Here is a 19,684-nt window from a genome sequence, read left to right on the forward strand (position 1 = left end):
TTAGCCTGTGGGGTTGTCTACTAACAAAATTACCCATATATTAAGAGGGCTAAACTGTGCTCAGGCAAGGTTCTAGGAGCCTAGTTACTTATTATCTTCCTGCTAAGATAATATTATCTCACTGCTCAGATACTAAGTGTGGCATGTGTTCAAATAGCTGGCTTTTTTAGATGACCTTAATTATCTCTCAGTTTGAATGAAGAAAGTAAGTAGCTTTGCATTTTTAAAGAAAGTTGCTCTTACAGGTTATTAGAGTGTTTTTCTCTCCTGCTTGTTCAGTATGAGTTTACCATTATATTTTAAAGCTAAAAAAAGAAATGCATCTTGGATCCCTCAATATTCCATTAAACTAATTTTGAAAGTACCTAGCAACCTCACATTCTTGTTTTTATGTGTTTTCTAGATAGTTTTTATAAATTTACAAACTTACTTTTCAAGTATCAATCTGAAGAAATACCTTAATCTCACATATATTTGGGTTCCTATGGACATAGTTTTTACAGACTTGTTTTAGTGTTGATCAGGATTTTATTTTCAGAATTATTCTTACTTCATTAAGGTAATTATTTTTAACTGTAAGGTCAGAATTAGGCTGGTAAAATGCCAGAAGCACTACTTTGAAAACAAAAATGGTTTGCACAGGCACCTACAGACCTGATCTGGGTCAGACTTGATTTGCAGCTTACCCAGTTTTAGAATCGCCTGTCAGTTCTGTAAACAGAAGTCAGCCAGATGAATTGAACAGAAGGGTGAGATTAGCATATTAATAAGGCGCAGGCTCCCGGCTGCCCGGGGCTCCTCCCTCTGTCCCTCCTCCTTCTGTCCCCTCCTCCCCGCCCTCTCGCCCTCCTTCCCTGAATGAATCTAGGAACAGAGATCCTTGGGGTCACGTTACTTGCTGGTTTCTTTCTGTTTAGGAGCTTAATCCGGCCAGGACGGTCTGTGTTTCAGATTGCAGAAGCTTGAGAAGATTCTGTAACTGAGAGGCATTCTTCAAGCTGCTGGAAAATATTACAGAAGGAACACCTCCTAAATTTTGCCTCAAGCTCTGAAAAAAGGAGCGCAGAGGGGAAGCTTAGTCTTGAATGTGGATCGAAGCAAGTCCAGTGGGAGTGATGAGCCGGGACTTGGTGTGCGGACTCCTGGCATGGTCTCTCTAGGACCGAGCTTATGTTGTTGGGAGTGGCGGGCCGAGGGGCCCTGGAACCCCAGGCGCTGTCTATGGAGAAGAGCGGCTGTAGTCCGTTTCCAGTGTGTTGGGCTAAAGGTATAAATAACTTAAAGATCTGTTCAGTTTAAGTTTTATTTAGATACATGCTTTTGCACTAAAAAGGTGGATAAGAGTTTATCAGGACTTATTTCAAATAGATTTACAGTTAAATTTAAGGAAAAATGGAAATGATTTGTTATGGGTTTGCAACTATTGCATAAAACCATTTAGAGAGCATTTCAAATAGTAAATAAAATTGTTTTTATGAAAATGCATTTAAGTGAGTAAAATATTTTTTTTTCTATAGCCTGTCCTATGTCTCTTAAAGTTTCATGTTTTATTTTGAGTTTTAATTAAGATGTCCTCATTCATTCTTCCATGTGGAAGTTTTTAAAGGATAGAGACTAATTTTTAGTTTAAACAGGACTATAGGAAAAGGAATAACATAGATTTTCCTATTTCAAAAATTGGTTTCCTTTACTCACTGTAAAGATTGTATATTTATTTGGAAACTCCTTGTTGTTGCAAGGTGGGCTTGTCTCTAAGGATTGGCAGGGCTGTGAATAACTAGCTTTCCCTTGTAATGTGGTTAGAGGCTTCAGTTATATAAAAATCAAAACACAAAATGTAGCATTTCATTGTAACACGTGTTTGAGGAACACGTTTAGAAGTTTAAGAATGCATATAATTCACATATGAATAAGACCAAAATGGGTACGCTGCTTTACTTTACTAGTGAATATTTTATTATTGAAAAAAAAAATCTAAATATCTTACTAGAAGTATGAACTTTGGAAGAGATTATAGTGTTTTTGCTTGTCCCAGAGCAATCGATTGCAGGCAGTTATTTTTCCATTATGTTTGCTGACTGCAGAGTAAATAAATAGAGGTGTTTTTATTGGAATATCATTCTGATAGAGGTGGGCTGTGGGTGTGAGAAAAGAGCTCACCTATACACAAGAGGGAAAAGGTAGAGAGGGTGTTGAGGTCAGGTCCGCCTGCCTGTAGGGCTGGAACAGGCATCTTCTCAGGTGGATCATTGCAGAGCAGGTTTTAACAGCGCGGGGGGCGGGGGCGGTGGGGGGGTTGTGCCCTGTCCACTCCTGGGACCGAGTCCAGGGCCCCGTGGGTATCAGCGCGAAGGCGCGGTCTCAGGACAGGCCACTCTGCCTTCTCTCCTTACTCTCTCACCCGTAGGTGTTCATCCCGATTATTTTTTGCTGTGTGATACAGACAGCAGTGTTCCTATGCAGGAATTGGCTGCATTGGTTATTTTCAAGTGTAAAATCACTACTTTTAGATAGAGACAGACCTCAAACCCAGAGACTGTGTATCCAAAGCTCGGTCTGCAGTTGGATGTCCTGAAGCTCACACTGGCTCTGATCGGTCACATTAACTTCATAGAACAGCCATGGCCAGATATAAGATGGGTGAGATCCTTACTAGAACAGGCTAAAAGTAGTAGGACCCATATTCGTGTACTTTGACCTGAAACCTTTATCCTTAAAAGAGTCTGGAGTCTTTTCTGTAATAACATTATTGTACTGATGAAGTTAATGTTAGGGAACCCGCCTTAGATTGCACCCAAGGAAGAGTGTATTTTAACATGTTTTAACATATTTAAGAAGACGTTGTTATAAATTGTATTCAACTATGTCATAATTTCCTACGCTTGAAGACAGTTTGAATTCAGACTATTGAAGTAAGTGTAAATGTTTACAGTGCCGTGTAATTGGCTGCAAGGCTACTAAGCACAGAAAGTCCTCCTTGGAAAGTTCTTTGATTCGCTCAGTGTGTGCATTGTTTGTTTTGTCTTTTTGAAAGACTAGGAAGGATTGAGAGGTGTCAGATTTGGTTGTCAGGAACAAATGTGCTGTTGATTCCCCCCCACCCCTGTCTTTCAGTGGGAGATTGAAATTGAATATACTATTAATAGTTCCTTTGTGTGATTCTGGATCCTGTGGTTAAAATCATGTTTTTTCTATATCAGTATTTTAAACATCCATCTGTCCATCTCTGGGAATAACGCTTCTTCTCTTCTGTGTCTCAGAGTCCAGGGGTCAGCTGTCTCTTGATATCTACATGTTTTTCATAAGCATCTGATACCAGCCGCAGAGGAACTTCTTATTTGTTGCCACTGAAATCAGTTCCTCCCCAGATCCTCTGTCTAATAAACGTGTCAAAGCTCCGTCCACTCAGTTCATCATGCCACCAGACCCAGGGTGCCTCTCTGATACCTTCCTCCGTGTATAATGGATCCATCTTTTTATCCTGACGGTTCCTCACCTTCCCCCGCTCTGGGCTGTGGAAGTTGCTTCCTGTCTGTCTTCCTATGTCCTCACATGTTCAGCCTTCACATACCCGCTGGAGGGATTTTGTAGAAACATAAATCTGGTGATATTATTAAAACTGCCTGGTGGCTTCTCTCTAGAATGAGGTGAAGCTGCAGCCCCTTCACCTGGCCTGCAGGGCGCCTCGTCTGGCTCTGCCCTCGTCTCCAGCTCTGGGCCATTGGCCGCTCATCCCTGTTGACTGTTCAGCGCCCAGGACACCCAGAGTCTTTGCTCTCGTGCCTCCTGCACCTGCCATTGCCTCTTCTCTCACCCCTCTGCCCAGCCAGCTCCAGCCTGCCCTCAGGTCTCCGCTAAACCAGCTTCTCTCTGATGCTGCCTCCTGAGTCTTTGCTTCCGTCTTGTGTTTACTGTTATCGATCATAGTGTATTGCACTTGTTTGATCTTTTTGCTGGCTGGTAAACTTCACAAAGTCAGGGGTTGTGTCAAGTTTCTTTGTGCTTGGCAAGTAATTGGCATACATAAATATTACCTAATGAATGAGCAAATTCTATGTAGAGTCAGCTAATCCACTTGCCTTAGAAGTTGCTCAACAAAAGCAGTGAATTGGTCTCTGCGTTTCCTCTTGTAGCAGCACACGTGCTGCATTCTAGTTCTCTCAACAGATGGGTCTGGGTCGGCTCCCAGGGTCTGATGGTTGCTCTGGGAATTACCTCCTGATCCTCTGCCATGCCTGTGGGACCACAGCCATGTGGTCTGACAGCTTGAGGAGCTAATTGACTTGTGGGGGAGATAGGTTAAAAGTATATTTTTATATAACTGTATAAACCATTTTATAGTTACAGTGTAACTATCTAGATATCTGCATGTTTACAGTCAAAGAAATCAGGTGCTTTCCAGAGGACACCTGAGTTTCTGAGTGCCCAGCACAGGGAGCAGTGCCCCCATGTAGCAGCCCCCAGTGCACATTGACCGCAGTGGGTCCCGTCCACCCTGCACATGCAGGAGGCCCTGCCCGCCTCTCCTCTGCTCTCTCTTCCCCTCCCCAGCTCCTGCAGGCCCCAGCCTCTCAGCTCTGTGCGCACCTAGCTTTCTGAGAGGCCCCTGCTGGGCTGGCCTTGTTGGCCTCTTGTGCTGTTGCTGTTCCTGCTGGAACTTTCCTTCTTCACCCGTGATGCCTTCAGGCCTCTGCTCCGCGTGTGGCCCTCTGTCTCTCGCTGGGCCCTGCCCTCACACAGGGTGAGAGCTGGTGACTCACACAGCTCTGCCTAGTTGCTTGTCTCCTGTTCCCTGGTTCTTGCAGCCAGGCTCAGGTCTCGTTATTTTTTGATTCTCCATGGTGGGACATATTAACAGCACTCAGCAGTTGTTTGCTTAGTGAAAAAGAAACCTGAACTGGTAGAGTCTGGGGCATCTTTGATTCCAGCTGAGAGCGTGGGGAGGGTCTTCCGTGCTGTAGGGATCGCACACAGAGGCACTGAGAATGATGTGGGCGTGTTCTGGAGAGCCTGGGCTTCTCCACTGACGGTAGTTTGAGCTGGTAGTTTGAGCTGCGCAAGGCCATTGGAGGGGGTGAGGAGGGAAGCCTTGCCCTGCACCATGTTTCTCTGAGGGCTCTCCTTGCTAATTCTCTGCCCACCTCTGAAGCCCAGGACTCCGTGGCCGGGCCTCGGGCCTTGTCGCCTCCTCCCCAGGCACCGTCCTCCCCTTACCCCACCCTACGGGAGGCACACATCGTCTGCCTCTGCCCCCTCACCCTCGGGCGCCATCCGCCAGTTCTTTGAACTCCTCCTCAGGTGTGGATGCGAGTCCCCCTCCTGGGACACGTCTCCGGTCACAGTTCCCTCTGTGAAGCCCCAGCCACCCGGCTCCGATTCCCTGAGTGTCTCCCTGGTGCTGGTCCCTTTCCTCGCTTCGTAGGGACTTCACTGTGTAAGTGTTGGTGCAGTTGTTTGTGTCCCCCGCAGGGAGCAGGTGTGTCTGGTGTATGGGTTTATGGTAAACCAGGAACATGACAGTAACAGGTTTCTGCTGCTGCAGGGAGGGCAGGGAGGGAGGGGACGGTGAGGAGCAGGGGTGCGTTCCGTGTCCAGGATTCTGATGTCGTGGCCGGAGCATCGCCGTGAACCCTCTTCACTCCTGTTTAGAGTCCTGTTGGCACTGCTTCCCTCACCCACAGGGCTGGTCCAGTGGGGATTCAGACCCTTCACTCATCCTCATTGTGTTTGGGGAAGGGGCCGCTTGTTCTTCCCAGGATTTTCTCCACACGTGGCTCTAGAGCTTTAGCAGGACATGGGGTTTTGGCTTAGATACGCCCTTCTCGGCAAGGTGGGGAAAGTGTGTGCCCCGGTTTATCTGTTTAACACTCACCACCCCCAGCCCTGCCAGTTCTCCTGGTTTGGGCAGTAAGACATGAGTGTACCCCCTTGACCACCTTGTGTGAAATGGGACCCTCCTGCTACTCCCCTGCTTGCCCTTTCACTCTCCTCACCAGAGCATGCTCCCCTGCCCCCCTGCGGTGAAATGCACACCTAGGAGGGAACCGGTCTGTCCTGCTCTCGGCCTCCTCCTCGCTCAGGAGGTCAGGAGCCTCCTGGGCAGGTGACTGTCTGCCTGCAGCAGCCGAGGTCTGCGTGGCCAGAAGCCTTGAGAAAGGTGGTGCAGAGTTTTTGAAAACTAAATAACTACTGAGTTCTTTCTAGTGGCTTTATGGTTAGTGATACTGATCTTTAAAAATAGTGTTTACAATTAATTTTTAAATAATACTTGTTATAGCGGTCATTAGCCACATGTGTGAGACAGAGTGTGTGTGTGTGTGTGTGTGTGTGTGTGTGTGTGCAGCTCTCCTAACTAGACTGAATGCTCTTCAGGTTAGAGTTATGGCTTTTTAAATCCATACTAGAGGAGAAGGCAATGGCAACCCACTCCAGTACTCTTGCCTGGAAAATCCCATGGACAGAGGACCCTGGTAGGCTGCAGTCCATGGGGTCGCACAGAGTCAGACACGACTGAAGCGACTTAGCAGCAGCAGCAGAAGTTGGCTCAGTAAATGTTTGTGCAGAACCCGTTACTCTCAGGGAAGTGTGTCCCCTGCGTTTGCCCACAGGGGCCCGGCAGGAACAAGTGGCCGGGGCAGCTGGCTGTGAGAGAGCAGGCAGGAGCAGCAGCCCCCTGCGGCTGGCTCTCGGCAGAGCCTGCATGGGGGCGTGGGGGTGGCAGCGACGGAGGGTGAGGACGGCTGCTCGGCTGTGTGCTGCTGTGTTGCCAGGCAGCGCTGCGGCCTGCTAGTGACCGAGTTGTCAAGCAAGGGTGCGGACTCAGCACACCTGGGCGGCAGGCCTTGCTGAGCAAAGGCTTGGCCTCTGCAGCTCTCCTGCCTGGTTGAGCCCTGTTCACCAGGCCTGTGGGCTTCGGCAAATTGCTTCTCTCTTCCCACATCCAGAAAGTGGGGAATAGAAGGTTATTAAGAGGATTAAATGATTTAATTTTTAAGTGCATAGAACAGTCCTGGCATAAATGCGGCATGAATAATAATTGAAGTAAACCTCTGAGCCCTGGCCCCTGTCTCATGAGTGACCTTTACAATAGCATGTTTCAAATCAGACAGTCGAGATCAATCTCTGCATGTTATGACAGTCGCTCTTCATTTGTGAACAGCAGGTCAGCTCTAGACGGGGAGTGCTCGCCTCATGCTGTTTAGATTTGCCCAGTGCTGCGCCGCCCCCCCGCGCCCCCCCTCAACACCCCTCCCCACCCCCCCCCCCCCCCCCCCGCCGCCGTGGGAGAGAGCGCACCAGCGGGAGTGTTTTCCCCAGGCAGGTTCACTCCTCTTCCTTAGGAGTGCAGCTGGGAAATCTGTTTGTGTTTTAGACGGCTTAGAGAACCCGCATCACGATGTCCGAGGCGTGTGTCAGGCCCCCTTTCCCCAGCCTGCGAGCAGCTGTGGTGGCCCTCCCCTCATCCCGCTTCCAGAGGAAACGTCCACAAGTCCCGGCTCCCTGGTTCCCTCCTGTAACAGGAGGCATGAAGTGCCTCCTTCATCTGGCTTGTTGTTCCCAGTAACAAATACCAAGCGGAATTGATCTTTTCCTTCCTGCCCAGCCCCTCCACCAACAGGTCTGCCCCTCTTATGTTCCTTATCTCGGTGGAATGCTATCGCCTTCCCACTTAGCTGCCCAAGCCAGAAGAATGGCCACTGTCTCCTTCAGTCTTAGAAATGCAGTTTGATCAATCCTGTCCTCTTGGATTTTTTTTATAGCTTTCAAATCTTTGGTCTCAGGCCATAGTCAGTCCTGTCTGGGTTATAACAGAAGCCTTCAGATTGGTCCGAACAGACTTGAATGCCTGCCCAGGTGCAAATCCTAACAGCGGCCAGGCTCTGAACCTGCCTCTGCAACCTGGCCTTGTCCTGCTCCCCTGCTGATTGAATTTGAAGCCTCTCTGGCCCCGTGTTGGCTCCCGGGGCGCTCTCGCCACACCAGCCACCTTGTCTTTTGTCAGGTTTAGGTTTTGATGCCCGCTCTCAGGACCCCAGCTTGGAACTCACCTTGTGTAGGAACCCCGACCGTGTCCCAGGTCTGAGCTGGACCTTTCCTTTCCCTGGCCTCTCCCCAGCACCGTGTGCTCAGTGCACTTGTCTGTGGTGGCTTTTCTCAGAGGACCTCTCGTCAGGGGTTCCTGGAAGAGTGCATTACATGTAGGGCCAGGGAAGGCCGAGTTCGTAGGTGGAAAGTACCTGATACACTAAATAAAATTAGAAGGTAGTTCAGTGCTTTTGATGCAAGCAACCTAGCTGACTGAACTTGCCTAGGGATCGCATGGTGATACTGGTTGGCGTGGGGTCCATTTGGGCAGGGGCTTGCACACCCTCTGTGTGCTGTGCTGAGGCTCTGTGGCTCGCCCCTGGACCGGCTGGGATCTGGTGTGGAAGTGAGCATGCACACTCGCAGCTGTGTGACTTGGGCAGTTGCCTAACCTCTGTGCCTTAGTGACCACACATGTAAGTGAGGTGACTGATGGGCACCACTGTGTAGGGCTGCCGTGCGAAAGAGACAAGTCAACTGTGTGAGAGGGGCGATCGGGTCATGGCGGTCCTGCTGTGTGAAGGACTCTTTGAGGGAATCTTTTCCTAAACAGGCGAAGCTTTTTGATGCTGTATGTGGTGTATTAGACGTGAACTTAGAAGTGCTGAAGGAATAATTTAATGTATGTTTTCTACATTGATTTTGATCATCTGCTTTGATGAATTCTACTTTAATTTACATCATTAAGTATTTTAATTATAAAATAATACAGAAAAACATTTTAACCATGTTTCTTTCATCTGGAAGATTTAGTGACAAAGAAGTGTTTGAGAAAGTCTGTCATGTTTAATGTGTTCAGTGGTAATTGGGAGTCACCTGGCTCCAGGGCGACAGGCTCAGCGTTGCTGTTCCCAGGAGACCTGCGGGGGGTTGTGTCGTGTGGCACGGGTTCACCCAGGCACCCATTCTGTCCAGCGCTCCAGCCAGCCACACTGCCGTCCGTTCTTTTCATCCCAGTAGCTGCTTATGGAATGCCACTGGCAACGTTGGGGAGATGGCCCTCCTCCTGTCGTGTGACTCCACCATGGCCAGTCGACACCAGAGAAGTTGTGGCAGACGTGTGCCTGCGACAGGAAGTGCAGTTCACAGGCTTTCTCCCTGACAGTCCTGTGCAGGCTGGGGTCTTGCTTCACACAACATTCTCCCTGTCATTCGTGATCCGTCGTATACATTCGGTGCTTGCCAGTGTTGTTGGGACGCAGTGGTGAAGAGCTGTGTGTCCGTGCCTGCTGAGAGCAGTGGACTGTGTCACTGAGCTTTAGGATTTTAGGGGCAGAGAATGTCGTTAGGCCACTTGATGGGCCCCCACAGCGTACCTGAACTGAAAGAGTTTTTCAGAGCTTCAGTCTCAGACAGTCACAACCCAACCACTGAGTAGCTTTGTGTTCCTGGACTATGGTGACTTTTATTTTAGACTTTATACCTGCTAATGGAGCTAGGACTGTGCGCCTCTAACAGTTGTGGTGAAAATGAAATTAAATGAGACTCTGTGTTTATGCCTTGCATGTAGAGCCACTCAGTAAGTGGCAATTTCAATTGTTTGTAATGAATGTTGGTACTGGCTAGACTGTTAATCTTAGAGCTAGGTTTCATGTGTCAGTTTTAAGGAAAAATGAATTTTGCAGCCACGTGTAAAAATTTGTGCTTATAAGTATCTTTGCGTTTTTTGGCGATAGTGTCCCATATTTTTCAATAGAGTCTTAAAGACATCTGTCTTGAGTATGCGTACATGTGTATATGTAGGGCCATATATCATAAATGCAGTTAAAAACTCCTTTCATAAAAAGATGGTAAATGAGTATTTTCATATTTGCAAACATCACATATTTTAGTTGTTTTTCAAAATAGCACATTCATGTGCCAGTAAGAGAGTGGCAGAGGCAGAAATGCAGATATCGAGAACAGTTGGCATTTATAAAATGTGTCCATGTGAATTGCTTCTGTGCTGGATTTGTGACTGTGGCTCGAGCAATTAATTTTAACTAGTGTGCTTTGGCACTGCATGTTTCTTTTGGTCAGTTGTTGGATAAGAGTCTTCTGACAAACCTTTTTTGTTCTCATATTTGTAAATAAAGATGTGTAATTGAAGTTACAGCATCCATACAGTAAAGTACATAAATCCTACATAGCCTGGCCCAGGTTTTCTGCCCCCTTCCGAATCCGTGTTGGAAGGTTATCAGCTCCCCGCAGCCTCCCTTCTGGCCCCTTGCAGTCGGTGCCCCCGGAAAGGAAACCTGAGTTGATTTCTGTCACCACGACAGGTCACAGTTAAAATATAAACAAATAGGTTACCATACTCTGAATGCTTTTAATTTTCAATCTGAAATACATGTATCTTATCAGCACTCTATTAATTTGGATTTTACATATATGTTATATTTTGCCATTCTTGATTTCCTTAGGATTTTTTTTTTTAAGTCTCCAATATTCAGTTACTTTTAAGGTTTCTAACTAATTAGGGATCTTAGAAATTAAGTACACAGTATGGCAAAAACTTTAACTACCTGGTGGAAATAACTTGGTAGAACTCTAATCGAACATACGTGAAGTTACAGGAAAAATAGCCAACTCTAGGAATGTTGACTTTGCTTTTGAGCCAGACGTTCTGGATTTGCAGCCAAAAGAACTTAGTAAAGGTAGGTGTCTTTTATGTCTTATTGACTTAAGTGAAGAAAATAATTGTGACAGGAACAGATGTCACTGAGGAAGTGACATGGCAAAAAGTTTGCATTAGAGAAGCACTCAGGTGTTTCATGACATTGAAATTACAAAGAATAAAATGTAGAAGGAAGGTGACCCAAACTTAGGAAGGCATGTGAGATTTGTCCAGGCACTGGAAAGATGTATCTTTAACAGTGCAAAGAAGGAGGCAAGCATTCTGGTTGTCGTTTTATGTCCCACACTTCCAGGTGAAGGAAGAATCACTGCTGCATACGTTAGTTGAACATACACCGTATCACTTGTCTGTTGCTGAAAACAAGACTTCTGACACGTGATGGCTTCAGATGATGTGAGCTTTTTGTTGTGTTCAGGTCTGCAGTCTGGGCAGGGCTCAGCAGGGCCGGCTCGTCTCTACTGTATGGTGTTGTCTGCGGCAGCACAGCTGGGAGCCCGTGGGTCTTTCGAGGGGGCTCTGTCTCAGTTTTCCAGAGGTGATGCCGCCCATCAGTGGGAAGCTCAGTGGAGCTGTGGTTCTTGGAGCTCTGATCTTGGGTTGCTTGAACTTCTGTCTAGTGTGGTGGTGGACTTTGTGAGTGAGCATCCCAGGGCCACCGTGGGAACCTCGGTTCCTTCTTTCCTTTTTTTTTTTTGGTGTTGCCTTTAATGACCTAGCTTAGGGTGTATCTTAGCCTAGTCTTAAGCCAGTTCAAGTTTGAGGGGAAGGAACATAGACTGTGCCTCTTGAAAGAGGCGTCAGAGTCACATTGGAAGAAGAGCACTGGGAAAGGGGAGAGTTTGAAAATACACAGTGTAACACACTGACATAATACCAAGTTCCGTTCAGTCCAGTCGCTCACTTGTGTCCGACTCTTTGTGACCCCATGGACTGCAGCACGCTAGGCTTCCCTGTCCATCACCAACTCCCAGAGCTTGCTCAAACTCATGTCCATTGAGTCAGTGATGCCATCCAACCATCTCATCCTCTGTCGTCCCCTTCTCCTCCTGCCTTCAATCTTTCCCAGCATCAGGGTCTTTTCCAATGAGTCAGTTCTTCGCATTAGGTGGCCAAAGTACTAGAGTTTCATATATATCCTTCCATGTTACAATATCAAACATTTAAATAATGTTAGCTTCTCTGTCTAGTAAAATCACTGTGGGACATTTAGGATACCCAGGTTAGTCATTTTATGAGAAAACAAACCCCAATCATGGATGAAAGAACAAAATTAAGGAGAAAACTTTCACACTTGTCTAGGTTGTTTAAGGATTTACTTTAGGGTTATTATCAAATTCTTAAAACTTTTCAAGCTAGTTGATGTCATTAATTAAAAAAAAAATTTAGCTGTAGCAATTTGCGTTCTTCACTTCTCATAATTTGGCAAGCGTCTCCAGCTTTATTAAAGGGCCAGCTCATCACAAGCTTACTGAGAGTACTCCCTTGGTGGGATCTTAGTATGTATAGTGAATGTAAGCCAGGCAGCTCCGGAGTAAGACTTGTTGTGGTCCTCGTCCTTTTCTTTCTTTTTCTAATGTGCTGTCTCACAGAGCATTCATACTGGATTGTGCAATGAGCCTTGGGGTCAGTGCCAAGGCTTGTCAGCTCCTGTGTCCTCACACCTACCTGCCTTGGGATTGCCTTGGTTCTCCCAAGAAAGAAGTTAGTGTGTGAGTGAAAGGGAGTCCTGAAGCTGGAAGGTCGGCAGCCACCACTGACAGGCCGTCCGCTTTCCCGTTTCCTAGTCCAGCGGGCGCTGGCCTCTTGCTGCCCCAGGCAGCCTGGTGCCTGAGCGGGGACTCGACTGATGGTGGCCCACAGACTGGGGCTCTGCTGGGACTGTCCACAGTGTAGGACCAAGTACGGGCAGAATCTGGCACAGGCGTCTGGAAACCATAGCAACTGGATGGTAGTTTTACGTTCGCTGACTCTAATGATAGAAGTTTTGTTCTTGGCTTTTGTATGTCTTCTATTTTTAAATTTCATTTTTCTAGAAATTCCTCTCCATTGTATTTTACAAAGTATGGTTTGTGACAGGTTGGAAATGAAAACAAAGCTGGTCATTTACCACTGATGGTTTGAAGAATAGGGGTCTAAATTACACAAGTAAACCAACTTTAAAAACCTTTTCATTTCCTCTTTGATAGTTTTTTGAAAAAGATATTCAAAAGATATTAACCAGTTACAGGTGCCTGTAACAGGTTAATCTTGAAAAGGTCAAAAAAATGCAGCCAGCCACAGATTGCAGAGGGCTGCAGCTACAAACTCCAGTTGGAGCCCACCTCTCTGGTGAAGGAGGGTGAAGGCTCTTCTCACTTAGAGACAGAGAGTTGGCAGCCCCAGTTGTATGTCTTCAGCCATGGGCCAAAACCAAGTAGAGAACCACACAAACAGCAGAGAATTCTCTTAATTGTTTGGAAGCAGAGGAGTCAGTATAGCAGAGAACAGCACTTGGGACTTCTCTTTCCATAGTGGACTCTGTCCCACAGACTGACCAACCCACATGCCAGGCTGTCTGAATCCTCAGTCCTGCAGAAAGACAGATAGGAACACCACCAGTAAGGGTGGGTGGTGGTGAACAGACTTGCACATGGAACTGTCCAGAAAGGTCGAGGAAGGCTTGATAAGGTGGAGGTGTTGGCCAATTTGAGAGTTTATAGCACAAATGGAATTTTGACAAGCAAGTCAAAGCTTGAATTGATAAAGCAGAACCACATTCTTCATGGAAAGCAGCTTCTATCATGGTGACATCACAACGGTTTATCCTCCAAAAAACTTTAGACCTACTTTTTAGAGGTTTAGGATTTTGCCATTGAGTTTTGGCCACAGGGGTATCTGGATTGTGCATTGTTTCTGGTTTAGCGCCTCCCTGACACGCTCCCTATCACGCATCTTGCTGACCCAGGAGCAGCGTAGGGTAAGGGTGCCAGCCCTCGTGCAGGGAAAGTCCGTGTGTAACTTGTGCTCAGCCCCCTGTGTGAGGGCTCCTCTGCACCTGCGGTTCCACTTCTGGGGATTCAGCCAACCAGGGATTGTGTAGGTCTGTAGTGTTTATTTACTATTGAAAAAGATCTGCATAGAAGTGGACCTGGGCAGTTCAAACTTGCCTTATTAAAGGGTCAACTGTAGTGATTTTTTACCACTAGTGTATCATTTCTTCTGACCACTCCAAAGATGGCATGTTTCTTTTCAGGAAGCAATTGATACTATATTTATTCATCCTTACTGTCTAATTTGGGGAGCAAAATAGATCACTAAAATAAAAGATTTTGAAAATAGGCAGTAAAATTAACACCTTTTGCTTTCCTATGAGATATTTCTGACAGATTTAGAGTCTGTGATTTAAAGGGGGTGGTGGTGTTACATTGTTTATAGATAACAGCAAGTTTTGAACAGAAGTGAAATAAGGTTCCCAGACTTGAAGTAATTTGTTTAACAAATATTTATTATGCTGCTGTGAATCAGGTGCTGCTCTGGGTGGAGGTGGGGGGAGTGGCGGGAGGGGGCTGGTGGTGGGAAAGAGTGATTATCCAGGTGCAGGTCTCAGGTCTCCTCAGGCTCACCTGCACACAACACGTCATAGGGAGAGAGCAAAGAACAGTGTTGTTACATTAGTGTATCAGTAAAATCCGTTTTAACCAGTAGATTTCAAATATTGTACACTGATAAAACTTATTTTCTTCTCCAGAATATGACAGATACCTAGCATCTAGCAAAAGAATGGCTGCTGCTTACCTTGACCCAAACTTGAATCACACGCCGAGTTCAAGTACCAAGACTCACCTGGGAACTGGTGTGGAGCGTTCTCCTGGGGCCATGGAGCGAGTATTAAAGGTGTTTCATTATTTTGAAAGCAACAGTGAGCCAACCACTTGGGCCAGTATTATCAGGCATGGAGATGCAACCGACGTCAGGGTGAGTATGTTTTCCTGGGATACACCCTCAGTGTGTGTTTAGGTTAAATGTTAATGGCACACACCGAAAAGGCAGGGTAATAATTGTTATTCCAATATATCAGCGATGCTAGCTTTTCTCTGTAGTACTTACTGAGTTAATATGTGACTGACTAGAGTTTTAATTTATGTAAAATTTCTTAGAAAAATAACTGCATCATATATAATGCCATTGACTTGTTTTTCTTTCCTGTTTTTTAGAAAATTTTTGAAGTATGTAAGGAAACAAAACAATTAAAATAGCCTCTAATTCTGTTAAAATAAATTGTTTTCTAGAAAGTGTAATTTTGAATCTCTTTGCACGATTCCAGACAGGACAGATTCTTAAAAAACAAATGTCTCCTGTATACACACGCCTGACGAGGTTCTGGGGATGTGAAAGACCCTGCCTGGATGGCCTCCAGTCTGTTGCGGGTGGGTCCCGTGGGCCAGGCCCGCGGGGCGTCACTGCATGTGAACGTGGGAGTCGCTGGACGAGCTCCCTCCGGGCGCTGGTGAGAGTGGGTGGTGAAGAGCTGTGGGGCAGCACTGCGTAGGCAGAGGTGGCTGAGAGGAAGGAGTGATCACCAGACTCAGAAAACCAAGTTCGGAATGCAAGCTGTCAGGATGTTTATTTGATCCAGTGTTGAGGAAGCCCCTCCTCCCTGCTGCTCCTCTGCTTAGTCCATATTCATCTTTAAGGAGGACAAGCATCCAGTGAGGAGGACCATCAGATATACTCCTTCCCTTTTAACGAGATTAATTTACTACTCGTTAACTTACACGCCTTAACTATTTTTAAGTACAACAAAGGAAGTGGTAGAACTTAGACTTAAGGCTATATATTACATATAAACTATATGTAATATTGTTACATCTATGGTACTGTAATACTGACTATTCAAATGGATTATTAAAAGAGTCATTCACTTAGGATTGAAATAGGCGTCACTATCTACCCATGTGCTGTACTTGAAATAGTCTCTTTTCACAAACTTTTTACGATACTTGCTGACTTGTTCTAGTTTATCTATAGCTCTGTTTCATATTTAACCTTATAAGTGCAATCTCTGGAGAGGAAACCTTGTACATGTAACGTCTATGGGAAGGCTGTTAGGGCATTTTGTAGTTGTATAAATTTCAGATACAAGAGAGGAAATTCTTTAAACCATTGCATCAACCTTAATAGATTTCAGAGTATTGTGCAGGAGGGGAGCCTTTCAAAGGTTATGAATTTCCCAAGACATTTAGGAGATGTTAAGAGTTTCTTATATCAGGAGTTTCACTTTGGGAAGGCTCCGTGACAGATGTGCTGTGGTTTTAATATGCGTGCTACACATGAGAGGATTTATACCGTGGAAAGAACCAGTGATCACTGGGCACGTGTCGGCCTTCAGCCAGTGTTAGAACCTTACCAGCATCAAAACATTCGTATTGTGAAGAAAAATTTAAATCAGATAGAAACACATAAGTTATGAGAACATATTTCTCAGACTTCTGTGAAGATCAATATTAGCAAATCTATGAGGCCAAAGAGCAAGTTGTTCTACTTCATAGTAATTGATCAGTGTTTAGAATTTAGCAAGTCTTAGCAGTTGGTGATTGATTTTCAGCATGAGGCAGAGAAACCTCGATTGGCATGGATTGACCCCAGCCCTCCCCGGGAATAGCATGAAATCCACATGATACTGGATCAATGTGATGGCAGGTGGGAATTACTCATAACCCACTTTTATCTAGTGCTGTAACATCTGAAAATGCAGGATTTTCATGTAAATTAAGATGGATCTGAAGGCCAACCATTTTCTGAAAGGAGATAGCTTATCGTTATCTAGAGTTGCTTAGTAATTAGATTGAGTCTCAGACCCTGTCGTTGCACTGCCCAATGTGGAAGCTGTATGCCACTACTGAATACTTAAGTGTAGCTAGTCTGACTTGATGTTTTCTAAGTGTATTGGAAAGGACTGAAGCTGAAACTGCAATACTTTGGCCACCTGATGCGAAGAGCCGACTCAGTAGAGAAAGACCATGATGCTGGGAAAGATTGAAGGCAGGAGGAGAAGGGGGCAGCAGAGGATGAGATGGTTAGATTGCATCAGTGACTCAATGGACATGAGTTTGTACAAGTTCTGGGAGATAGTGAAGGACAGGGGAGCCTGGTGTGCTGCAGTCCATGGGGTGACAGAGAGTTGGACACAACTTAGCGACTGAACAGCAACAACAAAGTAAAAATAAACCCTAGATTTCAGAGATTTAATATGAAAAAGGAATGTAAAATATCTCATCAGTAATCTGTTAGTTTTGTTCTTGGCATACTAGGTTAAAGGAAATGTATCATTAAAATTAAATTCACTTGTACCTTTTTGCAGTTTTTTAATGTGGCCATTAGAAATTTTTAAATGGTGTACGTGGCCTGCGTTATGTCCCTGCTGGACAGCTATGCTCTGTAGAAAGTAGTTTTCTGAGAGGCTGCTTAACTCAGGAGAACCAAAACCTCTGCAGATTCCTTTTTACCAGGAAAACTCAGGATTCTTGTTATAATTCATTACAGAGGTTTTCAGTTCTTTAATTAACAAATTTTACTCCTATTACATATATGTGCTAATTACACACTAATAATATAGTGGTTGCTGACAGGATTCACAGGCCTCCCCTGTGAATAGGTGGAGTGTATAGAGCAGCCGCAGTAGGAGAACTGTGCTCATTGAAGGGCTGTGGACATCACAGGCCTGGGCCTCGTGGCCTTGACACTCCGGGCTGTCACCAGCCACGTGTGCAGCTCCTGGGTGTGAGGAGGTGGGGTCTGTGAGATGGGCACACGGGCACGCTCCGTCTCCATAACCAGCCTCGCCTGTGGCCATGTGCCGCCAACATTAGGTGCAAGTTGTAAATGCAGTCATGATTCCTAAGCAGGGGTACAGGCTCGTGTGTCCTGCCCGAGTAATCAGTAGCTCATGGTCACAAACATCACTTCTCTTGACCATAGGCTAGTGTCAGCGCCATGTTCCAGGCAGCTCTGGAGATAAGTTTGGGGTCAGTGCAGAAGAGCCAAGGTTAGTGTATGGAGAAGATCCAGATTCTACCAGAGAAGTCTCCTACTTAGGAAGAAGGGCGATGTTTACATCAGACTGTTACCAGCGATGCCAGATGCAGGGTAGCACTGAAACAGGGTCTTCAGAGGCCCTGGGGGACACACCTTGTGTCTCTGAAGTCTAAACCAGGTACATTGTCAGCCACCAACATGCGGGATGAAGGTGTCTATAAGAGCGATAAGGACGTGGAAAGTTCATTCTGTAGGCTGTCTTTGAAAACTCAAGTAAATGACATATTGGAGCGCAAAGAGATGTGGACCTGGAAGGAAGTCCTGTAGTGAATGCCAGAGGCTGGCCCAGGCCCAACCTGCCAGCCCCTTCTGGCCTCTTAGGTCTTTGTCAGTCCTTACAGCCGTGGCCGTGGTTCCATCCTGCACTCTGCTTAGTCCACACGGCACCCCGTTCTGGTTGGTCTCATCTTCAGTTGAAGACCTGACACTCCCACACTGTGTCTCTGCCTCTCTTCTCTGTCTTCACTTTTCTTCTCCAGAAGAGCCATCCAGTGCTTCAGATGAAGGGTTTCCCCTTCTTTTAGGTAAGTAGGCCCTGTGCAGCGTCTTTCACTGCTTTTGCTCACACCCAGCGTCCAGTATGTTAGCTTGTCCTGTCCATGTTGTCTTTATATGTACCTGGAACCCACACCTCCCAGGGCCTCCCCTGCACACCTTTCTTGGAGCCCTGCGGTCTCCTGCTCGCCTTCCCCGTTGTCCCTGCCCCGTCTATTCACAGCCCGGCCACCTGAGCCATCCTGTTCACACGAGAGCCAGAGCACATCACTCCTCCACTCGGAGCCTTCCACACCGTCCTCTCTGGAGTGAACGCCAGCCCTGCAGGAGCCCCGCCTGCTCCTCTCCCGCTGTGCCTTGTGGCCTTCTGTCCTGGCACCACCCCTTTTACTTCCTGCTTCCTGTCTTTCTCTCACGTGCCGGTCTTCAGTCTTCTCGTCAGTAATCTGCTCAAAAGTCCCAGGAGCTCCCTGTTCTTCAGGGGCCCCCAGGGACCTACGGGATTGGCTCCTTGTCACCTGTCCCGGACCTTCCAGAACACAGCACATCCTTGCTGATGCTTGTCTTAGTTCAGTGACAGCCACTTCAGATTTGTGATCTGCACAGCTGGACAGTCACACACTTGTGTTAGTTCAGTCCCTGAGTTTGTGGCCATTTGTTATGGCAGCAACGAGGAACCAAGGGTGACTGTAGATCATGAAAACAGAAGTGCCTGCTTTGTCCTGAGGACCGTTAGGAGGGCCCCGCGTCTGCTGCTGGACCAAGGGCAGGAGATGTGCTGCCTTCTCCAGAGCAGGGCTGGATTTCTGCATCTTGTTTTGCTGAGTGATGATAGGTTCTGACCTGTACAGGTGTGGTCAGAGAAGATGGTAGGAACCTGTTGGTTTCCTGAATGTGAAGAGCACCTGAAGGAGAGCGCACTGAGAACAGTGACCGCTGGACATAATAAAAGACATGTCGTCCTGATGAGTGTACTTGGCTGTTCATAGGAATGATGAGATGGGCAGTGTTGAGAATTATGCTCATGGCCTCAGATGTCTCCTCTAATAAACAGTGAAATGCTTCAGGTTATCCATGAGGAGAGAGCTGAACGCATCAGATACCCCTTTTGTCTTGTTCCCTGCCTTACCTTCTTCACAGACGGATTCTCTTGCTCCGTTGTTCATTGTCACGTCCTTCTGCTCAGCTCTTGACTTTCAAGGGTCAGGCTCACATCCTGCCATCGTTGCATCGCTGGCACCAGACCAGAGCACCTAGCTCTCTAGGTGATCACTGAATGAGTAGGGCAGGGGCACACATCATGAGTAAATGGACGCGAAGGACAGAGCTGCACGAGTGCTCTCCACCCAAGGAAGGAGAGGGTCACTTCCTTTCAGAGCACTGTCTAAATGATAAGTGGCCAAGTTGAACCAA

General features: G+C 46.5%; 1 protein-coding gene across 19 annotated transcripts in view; it reads left to right on the forward strand.

Annotated features, from left to right (window-relative positions):
• PTK2 (protein tyrosine kinase 2) overlaps positions 1-19,684 on the forward strand; it is a 192,754-nt gene that overhangs the window by 48,287 nt on the left and 124,783 nt on the right. For 13 of the 19 annotated variants that reach the window (XM_061438488.1, XM_061438469.1, XM_061438476.1 and 10 more), the window contains one exon: positions 14,430-14,656. In XM_061438488.1, the coding sequence (XP_061294472.1) occupies positions 14,462-14,656 (195 nt within the window). In that variant the 5' untranslated portion in view covers positions 14,430-14,461. Of the gene's footprint in view, positions 1-917; positions 1,268-14,429; positions 14,657-19,684 lie in introns of those variants that run through there. The other 6 variants (XM_061438478.1, XM_061438479.1, XM_061438477.1 and 3 more) reach the window with 2 other exon arrangements.

Source organism: Bos javanicus, chromosome 14 (genome assembly GCF_032452875.1).
Source record: "Bos javanicus breed banteng chromosome 14, ARS-OSU_banteng_1.0, whole genome shotgun sequence".
NCBI classification, from domain to species: domain Eukaryota; kingdom Metazoa; phylum Chordata; class Mammalia; order Artiodactyla; family Bovidae; genus Bos; species Bos javanicus.